Genomic DNA, 21,932 nt, shown 5'->3' with positions numbered 1-21,932 from the left:
ATCCAATCACCATGTTATGCTTTCAAGGACAAAATTATATTTTTATTCCTCCCAATAATCGTGGTAGTGTGAAATTTTTTTGTATTTATGAAAAAATTTTGTATTTTGATCAGTGAACCTAATTCAAACGAGACTTCTAAAACCACGTCATCTTCTTTAGTGCCAAAGTAGTATTATATTCAACAGATAATTTGTTTTCTAATTTATAAAAAAGGATGAGGCATACTTCCAAAGCTTGTTGAACACCACCAAACCTAGCAAATAAATGCCGTAGACATTACCATTCACCTAAAAATAACCAAACTTAAACACCTAAGCTCAAGTATTGTTAAAACATTTGACCGTATAAAGAAAATAAAAAAACTGAGGCTCTTTACTGCAATTACAGAAAAAAACTTGCGCAAGGATTCTGGTCTATCAAAGCGTCAATGTGAAGAGACTCGCCTCCATCCGTCCCTCCCGCCCCTTTTCTCTCTCTCTCTAAACCAGGAGGAGGAGGAGGATGGACGAGACGGGTTTTGTGTATGAAACTCTAGGGGCGCTCGTACCCTCTTCTCCCCTCTCAGGAAGCGATGGCACCGCCACCGCGGCTGCCACGTTCGACTGCGGCGAGCCCGACGGCTTCTCTTTCTCGTATAACGTCCTGAGGAACGAGATAGGAGGAGGAGAGGATAGCGACAGAATCCCCACTACCTTGGCCACGGAGGACGACGCCGTTGACTACTTTCCTCTGCAACTGGACCCCCTCGAGACGCCTCCTCGGTTAATTGTCCCCGTAGAGGAGGTAGAAGATGGAGAAGAAGACGAGAAAAGAAGAGGAGGAGAGGAGGAGAAAGCGGAGAGGTCAGGGTTAGGGCTGGACTTCAGTTTCGAGAGTGGCGCTTATCGGCGAATCAAGAGCCCCATGCTTCAGCTTCATAAAGGTATTTGGCGTTATAATCGTTATGTTCTTTTTTTTCGGGTGCTTTGTTTTATTTTTGGTGCCTACCGTTTTTTCCCTGAGGGCATTAGTTGTTGGTTGTTGAATTGATGTAAAAAGGATTTGGTAGGTTCTATGGCTTTAACATTTTCATATTGTTCTTTTATATATCTGTAAGTTGTGGGCAGTGGGTTGTGAGCAGCTTGGTCTATCAGTGGCTTGTGATAATCTTTTTTTTGTTTCTTTTTTAAGTGAGAAGTTACCTGTTTTTTTGTTCTAATTTATTTCACTCCTTTGGATTGATGGGCTTTTAGTAGCTGTTGTATGGCACATTACATTGTCTAGTCACTAGTGTGTGTGCATGTGTGGACGTACATATATATATAGCTCTAGCTTTTATCAATGTTTTAAACATTAGGTATGTTGCTTAATAGTGCTCAAAAGTTTCAGTATAATGGGACAACCTGGCTTATTTTGAGACCTACTTGAACGTGAGACATGAAGAGTAGGCTCAATTGGCCAAACTATCATTGTGTAATTTGGAAAATAATATAGCAGAGGATGAGAAAGGGGAATAAAATGCAGTAAGACTGTCATATGCTAATGATGTATATGTGGAAGAAGTGACTAGTTTTCTATTTTTGATTCTTGCTGCTATTGTGGCTGTCTTGCTATTATCATCATATGCAATTAAAGATCATGGACAGGATGTTGTTCTAAGAGTTGGTCAGCTGCTGTAAATCAGTCAGCTTGTGTAACATTGAGCAGTTGTAAACTTGGAGGTTGCATTTGGATGACACTCTCAACTGTAAAAACCTCGTTTTCAATGAGTTATTGTTTTTTTGTGAAAAATCTGGGGGAAGGGGAGCTTCTTCATGTCCTTTCATAAATGTCATTTTATCAAAACTGGGTTTCTTCCCTAACCCAGTTTTGACCATCACCCAAACACACTTTGAATACCGTTTTGGCTCCTAAGGGTGTCACCCAAACACAACCATAGTACTTGGTCATTGAATCTTTTAGAATGAAAGCTAGGTGCTAGCATAAGCATGTGAGCTATATATAAGACAGGTCACTCTTAAGTCTTAAGAAAAGGCATTGTGTTGCTAAAGGCAGGAATGAAGGAGTATTTTTATAGCAGGTGCAAGTGTCAAAACATGCAACTTTAATTTAGATTGTGTAGTTAAAGCTTAAAGGGAGGAGTCTCTGGCTCTAGTTGGTAATTGGTGTTTTTTATCGTTCCTTATTTTCTTATTTCCTTTCTCCATCACTAGCTAAGCTAACCTTTCTTATGAAAAAGAGTGTGACCTGCTGTCCACTGAGAAAAGAGAAAAGAACCCTGGTGGTGAGGCAGTAATTTGGCAGCAAAAAAGCAGTCCACTATGTTACATGACGACATTATGAGGAATACCTACTTCTTATGAGCCGTTTTTTGCTAAACTATGACGAGATTGTTCGGTGCAAGGCATTGTTAAATGAGGTTTGCAATGGTCAAGCAAATTAAATATGGCTCCTTTTTGTGGGTTGTGCATCTTCTCTTCAGGTCATCAGGACTATTTGAAGAACTGGACCATTGACACTTAGTGTGGATTAGTACACCTCATTTAGACATTTGTTAGTTTATGTATGATGGATGATGCCTTTCCAACAATTTTCTTACTCTTTGCTCTTTTTTCTTCCCCCCTTAAAACACAGCTCTTTCATGGAAAATTATGGGCAGTTAGGAACCAGGATATATAAACATAAAAAATAGTAAATATAAGTCAATAACACACATGTTCATATATATGTTTCTTATAAGTGTTTGTAATGCAATCCAGTCGTGATTTCACAATTTAACTTGTGTTGATTGATTGATGGTTTAGAAGCACAATTTATGGAATCAGATGTAGTCATTTCATGATGCAAGTTTGGTTGACAGACTTTGACACGTAGATGTGTTCAACATTCTAATAGCCGATTCATATGCTCATGCAAACTAATTGTGATTTGACAATTCAAGTTCTATTGACAGAATTTGATGGTATGGATGTTTTAAGCATATTAACAGCCTATAAGTCTTCCTCTTGTTTGGAATCTTTTTGGCCCAGATATAGTTGTTGTTTCACAGTGCAAGTTGTGTTGGTACTTGGCTGAGTTTGACGGAAAGATACTTGCAGCATATTAATAACCCAATATCTGCTTTTCACATGTGTCCTCTGATCCAAATTTGAGCCTACAAATGCACTTTTTGGTTAGTGAAAAACCTTCAATTGTGTCAGATGTTGGTGATTCAGAAGCGGTTCCTCAATGAACATACGTTTCCGCATGAACAAACCTTGTAACAGGACATTTATGGCACTGGATCTGCCAAAAGAGAAAAAAGAAGATACACAGACACACACACATTCCGTGCCTGAGTAGATTGTAGCAGCTCTGCACAGTTAAGCTGCTGACCTCTACTTATAGCCACTCACCTTCACTCTCCTGAAGATGGGCTTAGTTTGCATTCCAAGATGGATAATTGTAAATGCTAAGCTGCTGCTTATACATGCAATCATGCTGCATAAAAAAAGGACTTGCAACTTGCAATAGCAATGTTGCTCTTCGGTTCAAAGAATGAAAGTTTTTTTGTACATGAGTCTGTTGCTGACATGCTGTGCGTGTGTCTGTGTCTGTCTGTCCGTCTGTCTTCATATGTCTGTAGAATTCACTTTGAATGATATAAGAGAGGAAGAGGAGCATGTGTAGCATCGATTTTGAATGATGAAATATAAAATATTTTGAAATTTGGAAGTTCCTGTATGGGTGTGGTTCTTGCTTTTTTAGCTTCCTTCACTTTGTCAGCAAGATGCCCTGAAGCTTGCGAACTTTAATGTGTTGACAATCCAAATTGTATAATTTCCCCTTCTTTTGGAATTTATGACTATTTTCAGGCTCACACTTTTTGTTTATTGTTATTGTAGAGATAGTTGATTTCTGTGACTTTGTTGCTCCAACACAAGAAGAGCAAGCATCTCGGGCAGCTGCAGTCAACCGTATTTTTGAAGTTATCAAATATATATGGCCACATTGTGAGGTATCTTGGAATAGGGTTATTTTGTACAAGCTGTTTGTGAAATTTGATTGATTTATTGAAAATGATATTGTGTTCTTTATTTTGATTCTAACAATTTGCTCTTATACAGATGGAAGTGTTCGGTTCATTCAAAACTGGCCTTTATTTACCTACCAGTGATATTGACGTATGTATACTGTTCAATTAAAATCTTATTTTTGATTTTTTTATTTGTCAGTTATATGGACTTCTATTTTGAAGAGATATTGACGTATGTATGCTGTTCAATTAAAGTCTTTTTTTTTTTATTGCCAGTTATATGCCTTCTATTAATTTCTGCGAATGTCTGCTTTCTAAAGGCAACCTGTGGTTATGCATGTTTCTTTCCAACAGTCACAAAAAACCCATGTTTTTCAAGAAAAACCTGATAAATTTTTTTAAAAAACATGAAGATGAGAAAACACCTGTCTTTTTCCCTTTTTTTGAAAAAAAAACTCTAAAATGAAATTTTCCCATTTTTTACATTATTTTTACATTGTTTTTGCTTTGAAGTTTATTAAGTTATTTATTTTCATTTCTATCATTATGAAAACATCATTTTATCATTTTATCAAGTTGTTTTGTATATTTTCTTGTTAGCTTTTCATTTGTTTTACTTTTTGATAATTTTTAGGAATTTTTTTTCTAAAAAATTACGGAATGTTTCCTGAGAAATTTTCCAAGATCTTCCACTTCACCGAAAATCGGAGAAAAGCCTTGCCAGTTATAACCCATGAATGATGTTTGTGACTACGCTTTCCAATTAAACTGCTGGTCATGTCAACTTGTAAAAAATTAAAATTGTAAATATATGGGCATTTCATCTTCTAAAAATGTAATTGTGTATCCCTCTTGTAAGACTTTTGAGTCCATGGTTCATAGATTAAAAGAAATGGTGTTTTTTTTTTTGGTGGAGAAAGGGTGGAAGGGAGGGATTTTGGGATGCTGGTACGAGGAGGAGAGAGAAAGAAACTAGTAGTGAATCTTACACTCAAAGGGAGGAAGGAATTGGTAATGAACCTTATGCTTAATTTTCAAAAAAAGGCCTCGGGGCAGGGCAATAGATGTGGACCAGGCTAGCCCAAAATATGTGTTTATTTTGGATTTAACTTGTATCTACATGTAAACATGCAAACCCTTGGATTTGAGATTTGAGGAAATTGCAGCGGGATTGGAGATTTTGAAAAATATCACAGTATTATTGTACTATGTTCACGATGTTTGATAACGGGAACACCACAAGTTCTAGAATCCTGTCTACTGAAAAAAATGACGTACCTGTCACTTTCTATGTATTGATTTATAAATTTAAACCGGTACGTTTCTTGTTGGGTATTTATGTATAATATTAGAAAAGAACATTTTCATATGGCTTCATTAATGAGAATTTCGAAATCTCGTACTATATTTAATTTCTAATGCTTAATAACCTCTATGGTCATCATTGGAGCCCTGGCTAGGAAGAATCAGTTGGGAAGTATAGTGTAATGTATCTTTGACACATTATAATTGGATGCAGTTGGAATGATACCGATTAAAACTTGGTTGCGTACCCTTCTTTGTAGACGTGAACTGATTGCCTTTCACTATATCCACTCTAATCTCATGTCTCTAAGTATGATTGAAGTATTGGAGGGAAAGGAGTTACATAGACTATGGATACTTGAAATGCTATTATCTGTAGTTGCTTGACTTGCATACTCAAAATAAGGAGTTTTCTTCCCCCTATTTTTTTTCATGTAATGATTCAAAATGCACTCAATGCATTCTGTAACCATTGGTCTCTTCTTTATCATTGTTATGGACCTATGGTGATCAATTTCAAATTTCTCATTGTGCTCTCCAGTAGCATCTAATTTAAAAAGAAATGAGTTGCTTTAATTTGAGTATTGTGGGCAAAATTGGATCAATCCAAGCTGTAATCGACATGTATGCTAGCAGTAGAAAAGCTTACTCAAGATTTTGACAGAAATGCCTTATATATGAGGCACTTTATTGATTTGGTGTGCACATTCAGGACAGAAAATGGTGCAGCATTAGCCAAGGAAATATAATCTGAATTTTCAGTTTAGATCAATGCTCATCAAAACTGACTTTTCTACATTTACTTGCCCGGAAATGGCTCTGGTCGACTCCTCATGCAGTCAAGATATGGCCAACTAGCGAGCAATGATCACACCTCCTGCTGTTTGCATGTCGAACTTTTTTGACATTGCTTGTAATCATTTCTTTGTCATATCCATATTTTCATCATGCCCCCATCAGTTTCTGTTTTCCCTTTATTATAGGCTAAGGTGCATTAAGCATGTATAATATCTTGTGACTTTTTAGCTGTCATCAACTACAACTTGTCTCTCCCTGCCAAATTTTTCATGACTATACTTCAGCATGGGGACAGTAACAGCTTTTGGCAACAATAACAGGTTGTGATTTTGAATTCGAATATTCAAAATCCACAAATTGGATTACGAGCACTTTCTAGAGCACTGTCACAAAAGAATTTGGCAAAAAACATACAGGTTGGTTATCTTTTTGTAAGGTTGTTTAACTCTATATTAGTATATCTCTTTCAAAACCAGTCTTTTCTAGGTCATTGGGAAAGCGCGTGTCCCCATCATCAAGTTTGTGGAGAAACAAAGTGCTGTTGCTTTTGATATAAGGTTCGAGAAGTTTGTTGTTTCATTTGATTTATTTATGGGAACATGTTACTTTAGGTTTACATTTCTACCTTTGAGTAAAAAAAAAAAATTCTGTTTATTTTTTGGATTCATTATGTCCACTAATAATAAATGGTGTTTCTAAACAGTTTATTTATGTGACTTATTTCCCCTTATGTAAACTAAATCATAGTAAAAAAGTAGCTCAGAACCAGCTTTATCAATTTAATATATTCATCTATTCCAAACCTAGGCTCCCAGTGTTTGTGTGTATTTTGATAACATAAATACCACTATTAAGGTGGGATAACTAGCTTCTTTTTGGGCATTTCATATAACTTGGTCCTGGCAAAAATGGGTCTTGCTTAAATGTTATATGACTAGTAGGATCTAAGTTATCTTAGGTGCTTAAATTATAACCAGTACTAAGTATATATGCAGTGATTTCAATTGTAGAGGCTAGTTGTGCTTTAACAACCCTGAAGAAATTTTACTTGTCACACTTAGTTGATGATTTAAAATGTGCAATGTATAAAGTAACTTTTCCAAAAAGGCGCCGACGCCTGATACTTTGGAAACACAATGCGACACCTTTTGAACAATCAAGCAAGTTGATAGAACGGCTTATAATCAATGCATATTGTCCTCATATTTTCTCAGCCTACATAATTTCACATATAGTAGAGAAAAATATGTACTTTAATAAGTTTAATTAGCGGGTAAACTGTAAAGTTTAATAAACATCAATCATTATCAGCTAGACCAACATTTACCTATTTGCAACATCTGTTTGGTAGCTTTATTTTCTTTATTTTTTGAGGCAGATAAATTTTAGAAAGTTTATTTTATAATGTGAATGTCAAATATGTGATCTGCTTGCTATTTTATGGGCTCTTCTCTTTTGGACTTCACCTTGGCTTTCTGTGCTATATTATTTGTTTGGACTCTCTGTTTCGGCTGGCTGAGGGGTCTAACAGGATTAAATATACAAACTATTGAAATTAACAGGTTCTCTCTTTCTAATGTGTAATACTACATATATGTCTGCTGTGTAGCTGCTTAATACACATATACTTGCATTTTTTTTATAAATGTGTGTGTGAGTGTGCATGCATGCTTGTGAATATATATATATATATATATATACCTAATGTTGTTAGGGCACCCAAGCAGTGCCTGGCGCCTAGGCAGGACTAGGCAAAAAGGGTGACCAATTTTTTTTTTTTAGTTATGTTAACCATTAATAAAATTGATACTTACTGACTGAACTGTAAGCTTTTATTCCAAGTAAAACTTGAAAAACTGTTCTGTTCTGTTCTGTTCTAATTGAATGATTACACTTTGTAAGGAAAGCCAAAAAGTAAAACGTGAAAAACTGTTCTCTTCTTGTTTACATGACAGACCAACAGTATGTTTCCAGATTGTTTACATACTGGAAAACTTTGCTGCTCTGTTCTAGCTGATGCCTTGGTTTGATCAGTTATAGACCTTATATACTATTTCATTTAATTCATTTCAATCAAAATTGTGTCAACAGTACATATAAATTATAATATACATTACAAGTTTACAACAGATTTACTTATAACATGTAATATACATTATAATAGATTGTGCAAATCAGTACATATAATAATATAATATACATTATAACAGATTCAATTGCAGATGGAACCACTGTAAAATTGGCTTCAGATTGTACTAAGATACACATTAATATTAATATACAATAACGTAAATATACATTATGTCATATTGTACATATATTATACATTGTAACATATTGTACATTGTATATACCAATGTTATCACTAGCGTAGCGTATCGCGTATCGGTCGGGCCGACCTATACACCGTATCGTAACGTATCCTAAACGTATCGTAACGTATCGTAAAATTAATTTTTTAATTTTTAAAAAATATTAAAAAATCATAAAAAATTCCAAAAAATCATAAAAAATCCAAAAAAAATCCGAAAAAACAAGTAAAAATCAGAAAAAATCAAGAAAAATGTATTTAAAGGAACATTCATCATTCATGTATATGATTATGAAGTATGAAGTATGAACTATGAAATATGAATTATGAACTATGAAGTATTGTCACAAAAAACGCCGTTTTTTTAAAAAAAACACGTATTTAACGCCAAAAACAGTTCTGCCGTATAATACCCGTACTATTCCCGTTTTTTTAAAAAAGCGTCAAAAAACAAAAAACACGTATAATACCCATTTAATACCCGTATTATACGTTATTTTCCAGTTTTTTGCCTTTATTTTTTCGTTTTTTGCCGTTTTTTTATTAATTATTATTTTTTATAATTTTTAAGATGTATTAAATGTTTAATTTTTAAAAAAAAACTTTGCCGAACTTTTTTCGTTTTATTCCCGATATATAAAACTTTGCCGTATTATACCCGTTTTTTTCCTCGCCGTTTAATACCCGTCCCCGTTTTTTGTGACATATGAACTATGAACAACACATTCCAAAATAAGAAATCAGACATTCAAAATAACATAATAAGCAGCTGAACAGAATTCGATTACATCACAATTCATAAGTTCAAAAGTGAAAACATATAGTTATCAATCATGATTCATTCAATTCAAGTTTTGACAACAACAATCCTCGTCAATTGTCATTTCCATCATCATCATCTTCATGATCATCTTCATTTTCTTCATTAATTTCTTCTATCCCCTCTGTTGGAAATGGAATGTCACCAACATTCCATTGCTCTCCAGCCTCTCCTTCAATAATCTCTGCAACTCCTTCAAGGTTCAAAAAATCAAGATCGTCCTCAAGGTCATCAAGTATTACAGATTGTTCTTCTTCAACCCAAGAATCTAATATATCAAAATGGTCAATGTTGATAGGATCATATTGAGTGTGATGCTTCCTCGTAGATGTTGTTTCTAATTTCCTAACAAAAGAACAAATTAACAAAATGTTAGAAATTAAAATATACATTAGAATTTGCTATTTTGCATAACAAATGTTTACCTTTGTCTCAACTTCATATTATAACGAACGTAAACAAGGTCATTCAACCTTTTATGTTCCAACCTATTCCTCTTTTTACTGTGGATGTGCTGAAATACACTCCAATTTCTTTCACATCCAGTTGCACTACATGTTTGGCTGAGGATTCTAATTGCAAGCTTCCTTAATTCTGGGCAATCAGGCCCAAACCTTTCCCACCACAAATCTAATAACAGATGGAAAGTAAAAATGAGATAGAATAAATATATGAGAAGGTAGAAGCTAAATAACAAATAAAATAAACCAAAAAGTATAAAGTCTCTTTTTCTAATACCTGGACGCATAGTTGACCTGCATCGAATTGCTGTGTCTCTCCCCATGCTACCAGAAGCCGTATCATATTTGTTGATCGACATATGGATAGCGTCTTGTTCTTTATAATCACTTACTAATACCTCAACACAATCCAACATGCCATACTCGACCTCTCTGTCCTTCTTAAAAGTGGGAAGATATCTACTAGCAGGATTTAGGTAGTAGGCTGCTGCATGAAGTGGATGATGAAGTTGTCCAGACCACCTTTCATCTATAATCTTCCATATAGGCATGTACAACTTTTTTCCCTTCATATTCTCTCTAATGGCCTCCTTGGCTCTGTCCATAGACTCGTATAAATATCCAATAGAAGACCTGTCTTCACTATCAACTAATCTGAGGACTTTCACTAGAGGTACACAAATCTTCAATAAGTGCACACATGATTCCCAAAAGTCAGCATCGAAGATGGTATCCACAACTGTCATAGCCTTTCTTTTATAGGCATGTGGATATGCAGCCCAATCATCACTTGAAAACATCTGCCTGAGAGGAGTTCTTTGCTTGACTATACCCTGCACAGTCAAAACATTTGTAGCAAACCGTGTTTGTGCAGGTCGAATCAATTCAGCCCCATTTGTGAATTTCTTCATCAAATTCAAGACATAAGCATGATTATAAATAAACTTCGTGATTTCTTGGCATCTTTGAACTGTCAACTTCATATCATCTCTTTCACCAAGATCCTGAAGCATAAGATTTACACAGTGAGCAATACATGGACTCCAATAAAATGTCCTATATCGTGCTGCTAACATTTCACCTGCAATTTTATAATTTGCTGCATTATCAGTGATAAATTGCACGACATTTTCAGGCCCAACTTCTTGTATAACTTTATCAAAAAGCTCAAACAAAACATCAATAGTCTTAGGAGTATCAGACAAATCAACAGATTTTAAGAACATAGTACCAAGGGGGCAATATACAAGGAAGTTGATCACCAACACCAGCAGTTCTTCTTCATCTGTTGCTTCAACAATATCTTTTGAACACATGGCTGTACGAATCTCAGGCTGAGCACCAACAACATTATAATTGGGAAAAAAATTCTTGATCGAACCAGACATATTACTTGACTTCATAGTAGGTACTCTACCAACACCAGTACGACCCCCACTCCTGCCACGTCCTCGTAAACCTGTACTTGCACTTGCACCTCTTCTTTTTTTGGTTGCAGTTGAAGAACCACCTATATGCATAATGTTTTTCCCTTTAGCTGTTCCCAAACTGACACCAACATGTTCTTCTTCAAGCTCAATGTCTTCACCTTCACTTTCTTCCTGTGCATGTGGGTCCCCATATCCTTCCTCTGCATCTTGCATTTCTTTTTCAATCCTATTTGCTTTCATTGCATTAAGAAGCTCCATACACTGGTGCTTTACATACGCTGGCAATGGGTTCTCTTGAGAGCCATTACAAGCAGCCACATCGCTGTGTGTACCAGCTATATGGTTTTTAAAACGAGAGATCCCTGCTGATATGATTTGCTTACAATAATTGCACTTAACTCTTAACCTATCTTTAGGATTCACCCTTGTACACCACTGCCATGCAGGATCCGACATTATATCTTCACAAAACAAGTAAAAACATACAAATAAATGCAAGAAATAAGAGAAATGAATGATTCAACGGCAAAAATGAGTTATTTCTTACCTTCTTGGTGTTAGAAACCAAAAAACCCTCTTTCTCCAAGCTTCCCACCGTCCCGAGACTTCCCACAACAAGAAATAAAGCGACTTCACCAGCAAATCTTCATGCAAATGGAGAAAATCTCTCCCTCCCACGTCTCTTGCAGTGTTTAGAAACAATAGAAGAGAGAGAGAGGAGTGTAGGTTTTAAAAAGAAGACGCAAAAAAGGGGCTGTCGTGCCCCTTTTTCATTTTAACCCCGTATCGTGCGATACGGGCGATACGCACATGTATCGTGTGTGTAACTCGTATCGTATCGTTTATGTTGATACAGACGATACATATCGTACGATACGCGTCCGTATCGTACGATACAAATAACATTGGTATATACAACAAAATCACGGGCATATACCTTCCCATGGACTAGGCGTGCTGGCGCCTAGTCTAGCCTAGGTGTCACCTGAGTGCGGGGTGTGGGATGTGGCAAATCCCAAAAAATTTCAGTGTGGGTGCGGATATATATATATATTTATATATATAGTCGCAAAAAATGCACTATTTTCGAAAAAACAAAAAAAAAACGCGAGAAAATGAAATGCCGTTTAAAACTAAAAAAATGCGTTTATTTGAAAAACGTTAAAAACGAATCACTTTTTTTTTCCATTTTTTTAAATGCCAAACAGCTTTTTTTTTTCATTTTCTATTTTTTATTTGTTGTAAATCTATTTTTCTTTTGATGTTTGTGTTATTATTTTCTCATTTATTTTATTTTCCCCCACTTTTAGTTTTTTTATTTTTTTTAAAAAATTACCATTTTATTCATATTTTTCAAGCCTGCCGTATTATACCTGAGAATAGCCTCATCGTTCAGAACTCCGAGACGTTATTTGTGACTATGATATATATATATATATATATATATATATATATATATATTTATTTATTTATTTATTTATTTTCAACCAAAAGTACATGACAACATTATAAGTTACAAATTAATTTCCTAGTTTCCTACATGTGCAGTGTATTGCACGGCTGCTAGATAATACTTAAAAGACTAAAGACAAAAACAGCATTCGGTAATAACTGATATATATATATATATATAAATATATATATAAAACTAATATATATCTTAGCTGCACATGTAGGAAACTAATGTAATATAACTCAAAACAGCATCGCACATGACTTTCTTAGGTGCACAGCTGCTATATGTAAAAGTTAAAACTCCTACAAGCACAAACAAAAAAGCTAATAACTAATATATAACTAGGAACAAAATTCCTCAACAGAAAAGCATGGCTCGGGCAGCATAACTCAACAAAAAAGCATGGCTTGAACAGAAATACTGAAATAGATGAACATTGTATGAAATAAAGAAGCAAAAGAGTATAAAATATCTTAATGAAAGACAAATAACAACATGAAAAAGTGAAAAGCTCAGAAGACCATGCCCAACTTGGGGCAAATCAGTAGGAAATAAGCCAACACATGGAAATGCGAAATAAACAAGATATTAAGCATGAAAACATTCGTAAGAAACAAAAAAAAATGAAAATCACTGACGCTGGCCACTGCTCACTGTCGGGTGTCGCTGTCACGGATTTTTTGTCTGTCCTCAGGCGATGAAGCAGAAGGGCCGCTGGAAAAACCAGATTCTCGCTGGAGGAATCGCCAAAGGAAAGGAGGAGGTCGAGGGAGGTGGTGGCACTCCAAAGCCTCAAGCGTAAACCCTTTCACGTGTGAGCTTTAGGGTTTAAACTTTAAAACGAAAAAGTTAAGTTAAACAAAAACAGTCATCCATGCATGCTGATCGCACCGACTCACCGTTGACCCGCGTCGAAAAAGTTACAATTTTAATCCCCTGCGGTTGACTGCACGGGACTCGCCTGGTGCTGCGTCCAAGATCAATCCACACCTGCACCAGCACCTACGTCACGTCGAAGCAGGTGCGGGTGTCATGTGACTTAGCATGAAACTATCATTTCTGTAGAAAAAATGCTTTTTTAATGTATTTTAGTTTTTTTGAGGTTATATATATATATATATATATATACATATATATATAATTGTCACAATTATTGTTCTGATTTTTACTAAAAGAAACATGAAAGATCATTTAAAATGTATTAAAACATTTTTTTTAAAAAGGAGAAAAAACACTATATTTTCAGTTTGGCGACCATTTTAAGATATCTTAATTTTTTTTCCTACTTTCTATCTTTTCTCTCTCTTTTTTTTTTTTTACATTTTCTGGAAGATGTTAGCGATATTTATGACAAGGGATTCTCATCCAAGAGCTCCTCTAACCTAGAGAGAGAGAGAGAGAGAGAGCATAATCTTGGCTCATGGTTGATATTAGTGTGCTATAATTTGGGTTCTGGGTGGGTATTACTCCTCACTATGTTTGAATATATTTGGTCTGGTTAGGCACTTGCCTACCTGGCTTAGATGTGGCTCTGCTGCTGGTCCATGTTAAGTTATTTTCTTATTCTTGCATCTTCTTGTTTGTTTTCTGTTTGCTTATAATAGTATAATCTCTGCTTCTGTTGATGTCTTCTTTTTGCTTATGTTTAGATTCACATCCTGGACAAGAAAAAATACTTCAACTCTATGGATACATGGATTCTTTTTTGCGTTCTTGTTCTGTATGCTGTGAATTATGTCATGTACCTTATGAAGAGTGGATATCTAATGATAGTAATTTGTTTCCCAGCTTTGATACGCTTGGTGGTCCAGAAGCTGCAAAATTTATCAAGGTTGGTATGTTTTGCTGTGTTCAATGAATTTAGAATTGTTTATCTAGTGCAAATGGATATGAAGTCAGTCAAGTCAGTTACTTTCAGATTTATGTTGACGAGTAACTGCCTATCCTAAGTGGAAAAATTTATTTTGAACTGTAAATTCTAACTATGTGCTTTGTAATCAATGGAAAGTTAATTTTCAAGAAGTGCAAAATATAACTGTATTTCCATAGTTATGTTTCGTATCATGTGATGTACTATGGCACCTGCAAAACTGCTTGGTCCAATATTACCTTGTTTCCTGGTTTGTAGCCTTTTCAAATGTCAACTGAAGCTGGATACATTGTCGGTTAGAATCCATCATGTTGGGTACTTGAGTTAGTTTTGGGTCAGGTGATTCCAATTTTTTCACTTTCGGCTAATTATTTTTTATTTGAAGTTTTGGACTAGTTCATCGTTATGCAAGTTTTCACGCTCACCACTTAGGCCATTCCAAGTCTACTATGCGGGCTTGCCCAAGAAATTTCTGAAATGCATCAAATGAGATGATGAATCACAGTATAACAGATTCCCTTCATAGGACACAAATAGGAGGTAACTATATATACTATATGTATGTGTATACCTTAAATTCATGTTGAAACCTTAGGTTAGGGATAAAAACAAGACAGCTTAAATGCTATTGAATATTTTAAACAGCTTATAATCATACTAACATGCTTACAGATATAGTTAGTATACTATAAACTATAAAGCATGCTTTAGTTCAAGTTGTTTTCATGAAAAATATATTCCTATAAAAGAATGCTATATGAGCTGTCAACTTTTTTATGAATAAAAATACATCTGAACTTGAAATTGCTTGATTTAATGTACGTTTCCTGTCAAATTAATTGAGAAATCATAATGACACAAACAATGTTTTGATATCTATTTTATGTTGTGTTTTTTTTCTTATGTGGCATGGGATATCATCACAAATATCATTGTTTTCTGAAAAAACAGAAAAAGTGGAAAATAAAGAAAGCTTGAATTATCATGATGTTTTGAGAATAACACCAAAATGAAAATATTGCACTTTTTCTGTTTTGTCAGTTATTTTTTTTCTACATTTCAATTTTTTTGAGTTTTCTTTTAAACATTGTAATAACTATTTTGTGTTGTTTACCAATTTTTTTGGTAAGAAAATTGGTTGAAAACTCAATTCTTCATAAAGTTACGTATCTTTTTTTCTTTTTTTCTTTTTTTCAATTTCTAAGATTTTTCCTAGAAAAACAAACTTTTTGATTAATACTGGAGGAAAACCTTGCCAATAGAAATAGACACACACACACACCGGTTTCAATTTTGGACTGGCTGGACTAGCCTTGCCTTTCTGTCTCAGTTTGATGGGACGGCGTGTAAATATTTTAACCTTTTTCTGTCTCATTTGGGAGAGGGTTTGGAGAGAGAGAAGGGAGAGAAAGAAAGAGAAAGGGAGGGGCTGCCAGTCTGCAAAAGGGACTGGCTGTTCTATTGTTCTCTCTATCTCTTTCTCTCTCTTACACACAAACAGGAAACAAGTTAGCATCAAATGCTTGTCTGAAGTTTTAAGGTGTTCATTCATTTAGCTTTCTTGAAATTGCCTTTTTGGTGTTCATTTTTTTATCTTGAAGAACCACTACTAATTTGCTATATCGATGGTGAGACAGTTCATTTCTTTTCTTATCTGGTAATTGAATACCTTTTGAAAGTCAAAGATTATTGTGAATCTCCTGATCTTTTTGTGCTGAGGCAGTTATAGGAGAATGCTTCACCTTGGTGTCTAATACACTTCATACTCATTTAACCGAGTTATCCAAGGTTAAGCAGGCCCTCTTTTAGTATCAACTATCAACCTTCAAACAACGTGTTTTCTACTGGGGTCTGTTTGCAAATTTTATGATATTTGATCTGTAGATTTTGCTGGATGATTCTTGCTATTTTGCCTTCCTTAAAGGTCCTTCATGCTTTCGTCCTGTGACTTTTGTTGGATACTCTTGTAGTTTCTTTCAATTTCCAGACTAATTCAACTTTTTTTATTTGGCAATCGACATGTTCTGTCTTCTCTTCTTCTGTCCTAATATTCTGTTGTTTGTGACAATCATTTCAGGATGCAGTTGCAAAATTGTGCCCATTGCGGCCTTTATCCATGATTCTAAAGTTGTTCTTACAACAGAGGGGACTTAATGAGGTTATATTTTCAACCATTTATGGTTATTTTGGTTCACTTTCCATGAAGTTCATGACCATAGGGTGATTCACTAATTTCCTCACAGTTGAAAGCTGTTTCAGTGCGTCACCATAAATATCTTGTCAATGCAGGTGTATTCAGGGGGACTTGGTTCTTATGCACTTCTCGTCATGCTTATAGCATATATTCAGGTACTACAAATTGCTTTTAAAGAATCATTGAAACTCGTTGAGTTGAAGGGACCTAGTTTTTTGAAGACCTGTAATGACCCCACAACGGTTTTGGTGATAATAACATTTATTTACTTTGGTTGGAGCTGACATTTTAGGTTTACGAGTACCCCTTTATGGTGCGTATTGATCATATTCTACGATCTTAGATTCTAAGATTCTAGATCGTTGATGTGTAAGGAGGATCTAAAATCCTATTTTTGAAAGATGCTAGGATTACTCCATGGATTTGTAAACCTGGCATCTTAAAATCCAAGCCCCCCTCCCTCTCACTTTGAGACCTATGGATTTGAGGCACAATAATGTTCTTAAATCACGGTTCCAAATCCCCAGCTTGTTAGAAACTTAGAAGTATGGACTTTGGGTGGGCCATATGTTAAATCAGATGTGCAGATCAAAGGTCTGGGTAATCAAACACCCTTTATATTTTATAGGTGACCGTTGATCAAGCATTGTAAATCGTGGATTCCTTCTGCTTCTGATCTCCTCGAAGTGACTGGAGTGAGGCCAAGATTGGGAAACATGGGTTCTTTTTCCCAAATTGAGCTGAGGAAACCCATTTTGGAGCTGCCAAATCACAATAAACTGAAGAACCAGAAAATCTGGTGAGAATTGAGCTAAAATGAGCTCATAAGATCACTGGAAGTGTCATTGGTGGGTGAATAAGCTTAGTGGAGTAACAAATTGGGCTGTTTCTAGGACATTTGAAGACGATCTGAACTGAGGGTAAGCTAAATGGGCTAGAGAAACACAAGTCTAAAGTTAGTTCAGGTTGACTGCATTCAGTTTAGCTGGAATATTGAGGCCCTAAAGATGTGTCCGTTGCCTTTAGCAAATGTTTAGTAAAAGACATTCTGGAATGTCTTTTGTTTCAGCATCAAAATTGAATATTTATTTTTTGCAGCCTGAATCTGGCTTTATTATTTTCTCAGTAGTCTTTATTTAGTACTTTTTCTTTTGTGCATGCTTTTAAAAACATTTTGATTGGAAAATGGAGATGGCTGGTTGGATTTGGGAAACAAGGGATCTTAAACACCTTAACAAACTGTGCTCCTAATTAATAGAAGGAAGGCAATAGAAAGGGTTGCTGAATTATTGGAAATGTGGTAAATTTAAAATCTAGTGTCTCATGAGTATTTGACTCTTAGGGGACCTTGTTTCTGGCAGTATAGCTATTGAACTTGCTGTAAACTGTAGTAAAAAATCCATTAACACCCAAATGCTCAGTCTTAACTTGGAACCAATTTCTAAAGGCCCAAAGAAAATAATATAGTAAATGAAAACTGAAACATAGAAGATGGAAGTCAGAATATGCTAATCCTCTGTTCGATCATTATTGTGTGTTATTTTGTTTGTTGATATCCAGGTGCTTGCTATTCCTCACCTGTCACTTGGATGTTGAACATTGTCACAGATGTCATGGGTTGTTATGGATGAGGTGTTTCTGGGGTATTAGATGAAAAGCTTGTTTTTCTTGGAAAAATATAAGTAAAATCTTGGGAATTTAAAAAATGAAAAATATAAATAAATAAAAAAGTTATGAAACATTGATAAAAATTCAAGAGTCGTTAAAATGTAAAATAAGCCTTAAAATTGTAAACATATTAAAAAAAACAGTTTAACTTTAGAAAGCAAAAATAATGTGACAAATGAAAGGCATGATATTTTCATTTTGTCTTTTCCTTTTTTGGGTCAAAGTATCACAAAATTTTTGTGTATTTTTAGTTTTCCTTTATTTTTCTTCTTTTTGGTGTTTCTGAAAATAATGGAAATTTCTGATAATGTTGTTGAATTAGCACCTCGGTTCCCTGGGTTACATAGGTGGGGTTTGTTTGGACGCATGCTTTCAGTTACATAGTTATAGTACTCCATTAGCAACTTTGTCCTTTGTTTGAAATTTTTTGTGGTTATCAGCTGTAGCCTGTCGATTTTGGAGTTTCACTTTTATTTATTTATTTATTTATTTTTTCTCGTTTCTAATTCATCTTATCATTATTAGATGCAATGGAAGGGGCAGGGTTTCCATGGTGGCCAGAGAATTGTGGAACATAACCTGGGAATTCTTCTGGTGAGAGTTCTTTTATGGATTTAACTCCCTGTGGCATCATCTTTGACTAGGAGTATGTCAGTTCTATGATTTTTTGGCAGTTTCTTCTTGTTGTAGCTTAATTGTTTTCCATGCATTTTCACTAATGAAGCCTTTCTACAGTCTGTCTTTGCTTATGGCATTGCAGTCCTTGTCTTTTGTAGATAAACTGAATCTTGTCAGATATGGTTCATTTTTTCAGTTGTCATTTGTTCCTTAATGTAGAAAGGAATAGGAGATAGAAAACTAGTCAAGGGTAACTAAAGGAGTAAGAAGTTATTATCATGTGGTTTGAGGGTTTTGTTGATTTCATTTCTAAAGACAAGTTGGTGATTGATATTTTTGGTTGGATCCAGCTGTTAGTCTCACATTCTCAGAGATGTGCTGATGTAATAGTTAGCTTCATGTGGATGGGGGGGAATATGAGCAGATAATCCTTTTGTGGTTTTCTGGTTGATTGTTGCACAGTGGAGGACCTGGTGTTTATTCTTGTATCAATGTACCATTAGAAATTGACTATACTTTTGGCATTTAGCTTCAATGAGAATCTTTAAATATGTATATGTCTCATTGAGCTTAAATTCTAAAAAAATGTTCGTTTTGATTGAGAACAGGTCAAGTTTTTTGAATTTTATGGACGTAAGCTAAACACAAGTGATGTTGGGATTTCTTGCAACGCGGGAGGAGCCTTTTTCCTGAAAAGTAGCAAAGGGTACGTTGCATGTGATTTCTGATTTGCCTGTTTGTTCATATGGTTTTGTCTCCTTTTCATGTAAATATTATATCCTATTCATACTCTTTTGTGTATGAAATTTGTATTGTTTGGCAGTTTTATGAAGTTTGAACGGCCGCATCTTATCTCCATTGAGGATCCACAGGTAATTGTTATACATTATCTGGGTATTGCACTCTTTCATTGATTGAACCTGATATAGTTGTATGGGCTAATCTGTTATTCTTAATGTGAACTAGGAACCTACAAATGATATCGGGAAGAATTCCTACAACTTTTCCCAGGTAGTTGGGCTGGCCTTCTTGGTTTGAGGACAGAGTTCATTCACAATAGTTATGCAATGGGCCTGAATTTTTGTTTATCTGGGGATATGGTTGTATTTTTGAGATAGACTGTAATCACTTGTTCCTGTGCTTCAGGTCAGATCAGCATTTGCAGCGGCCTATTCTACACTTACTGATGCAAGGACCTTGGCAGCCTTGGGACCTAAAAGAAGTATCTTGGGACTGATCATAAGGCCGGATCCAACACTGTTAGAACGAAAGGCTGGGGTGAATGGTGAACTCACATTTGATGCCTTGTTTCCTGGAGCAGGTGATCCAGTGGAAAGGGAAAGAAATGGACGTAAAATGCTGTTTAATTGGCAATCAGACGGAAGTGATGATGCACTTCCTAGAAACAGAAAAGGAGACAAGTTGGAGCAATCCCTACAGAAATCCATCAAAAAGAAGAAACTGCGGAAAAGAAAGGGAGAGGATGGTGTTGTTGCATCTTCCAAATCCAAGCACAGACGAAGGAAGGGAGAGGATTTTGCAAAGGAGAGTCCAAAAAAGATAACGCATTCTAAGGCAGAAAGAGAAGGGGGCAGTGTGAAGAAGAAGAGGAAAACGAAGCAGCTGGAGGGTTATGAAAGTGGACCCAAGGATCGGTCAAGGGACAGATACAGAGGTGGAGCTCGGTCATGGGCTCCTTACTAGATTATCTTTTACGGGTCTCACCTGGCTGCTAACATTATGTAATTTCAGTAAGGGGTGGAAATATTGTGTCAAAGTATTTGTTGGTTACTGTTAAATCGCTCTGGAAAAATCACTCTGGAATGTCCTTGAGTGTGATTGGTCCCAGACAGTCTTTGTCCTTTTTTCTTGGCAACGGCTTGTAGCATAGTGGTGGAGCTTGGTCATGGGCTCCTTACTAGATTTTCTTTTGGGGGTCTCACCTGGAGACTATAGGACTGCGTAGTTCCAGTAAGGGGTGGAAACTTTTCGTCTCAGAATTGGTTGGTTACTGTTAAACCACTCTCGAATATTCGTGAGTGTGATTGGTCCCAGCCAGTCTGTCCTTCTTGACAACGGCTTGTACTTGTAGCATAAATTATTGAGCTCTTTACTGTAGCGGTTTACAATTTCTTTAACTTGTAAACGAAATTAAGTTATGTGAATTCAATTCTATTTTGAATCAATGATACATCTTGGGGTGCAAGGACTGGTTCATGCATACACACACACGTGCCTGTGCATGTGGGTAGATGTGCAACCTATTGGATTCCGGGGAGCAGCGTATGATCAAGCAATTTGTCCATCAATTTTAATTTTTTAAGCACATTTAGGCTGAAACTGGTGTAAAGATTGTTGCAGGACAAGCAGCTTTGTTTTAGATGTTCGCCGTAGAAGATAATGTCACTCCCAGCGAATCTTATGAAGGTGCCATGCCTTTTTTGAAGTTCACATATTGCCAAAAGAACTTTTTACAAAAACATGCTCAAGTTTTGATTGAATGATAAAAAAAGGTTTACTCCTTGTTTTGTATGTAATATGGACATCCTAAGGTGCAAAGTTCTTCTTGATCTACTCGAGGCCCCAACATGATTACAATTTGTCCACTTGGTCACGGATCTTATCAGTAACCAGCGGCCTGCAGCAAGCAACTTGCAAAAATATTGTCTTAGAACTACATATTAAACATAAAAAGACAAAGCGAGTGACCTTGAGCGTGCATTCTCCACCATCCCCCTTAATCCGATGCTAAATGGCGTCGGGATCCTGATTTGAACGTTAAACCATTGCTGTAAAAGTTGGTTTCGAAATCAAATAAATGAAGTGGCCGATTTGGTGAATCGGCCGATCGAGCTATTCAGTTGTGAACTGGCAAAAATATTCAAAAATCAAATCGGTAGGCCGAATGTTTGATCCTCTGCTCCAGATAACATTTGGTCAGAACAAGTTCTGCACGACTAGTTTTGATTTCTCACTGGTTTTAAGTTTAACATAGCCAAACAAGGT

The 21,932-nt window shown here is 35.6% G+C and overlaps 1 protein-coding gene across 1 annotated transcript; it reads left to right on the top strand.

Annotated features, from left to right (window-relative positions):
* Positions 1 to 434: 434 nt before the first annotated feature.
* Positions 435 to 21,112, top strand: LOC116260864 (uncharacterized). The gene is made up of 13 exons (XM_031639385.2): positions 435 to 923; positions 3,865 to 3,977; positions 4,087 to 4,143; positions 6,419 to 6,514; positions 6,585 to 6,655; positions 14,365 to 14,407; positions 16,524 to 16,604; positions 16,736 to 16,795; positions 18,834 to 18,902; positions 19,535 to 19,632; positions 19,750 to 19,798; positions 19,893 to 19,937; positions 20,073 to 21,112. The coding sequence occupies exons 1-13, from the start codon at positions 503 to 505 to the stop codon at positions 20,628 to 20,630; spliced, it is 1,761 nt and encodes a 586-aa protein (XP_031495245.1). The 5' UTR covers positions 435 to 502; the 3' UTR covers positions 20,631 to 21,112.
* The last annotated feature ends 820 nt before the right edge of the window (positions 21,113 to 21,932 follow it).

This window comes from Nymphaea colorata, chromosome 9, assembly GCF_008831285.2.
Source record: "Nymphaea colorata isolate Beijing-Zhang1983 chromosome 9, ASM883128v2, whole genome shotgun sequence".
NCBI lineage: Eukaryota > Viridiplantae > Streptophyta > Magnoliopsida > Nymphaeales > Nymphaeaceae > Nymphaea > Nymphaea colorata.
This window is presented reverse-complemented; position numbering and strand designations above follow the sequence as displayed.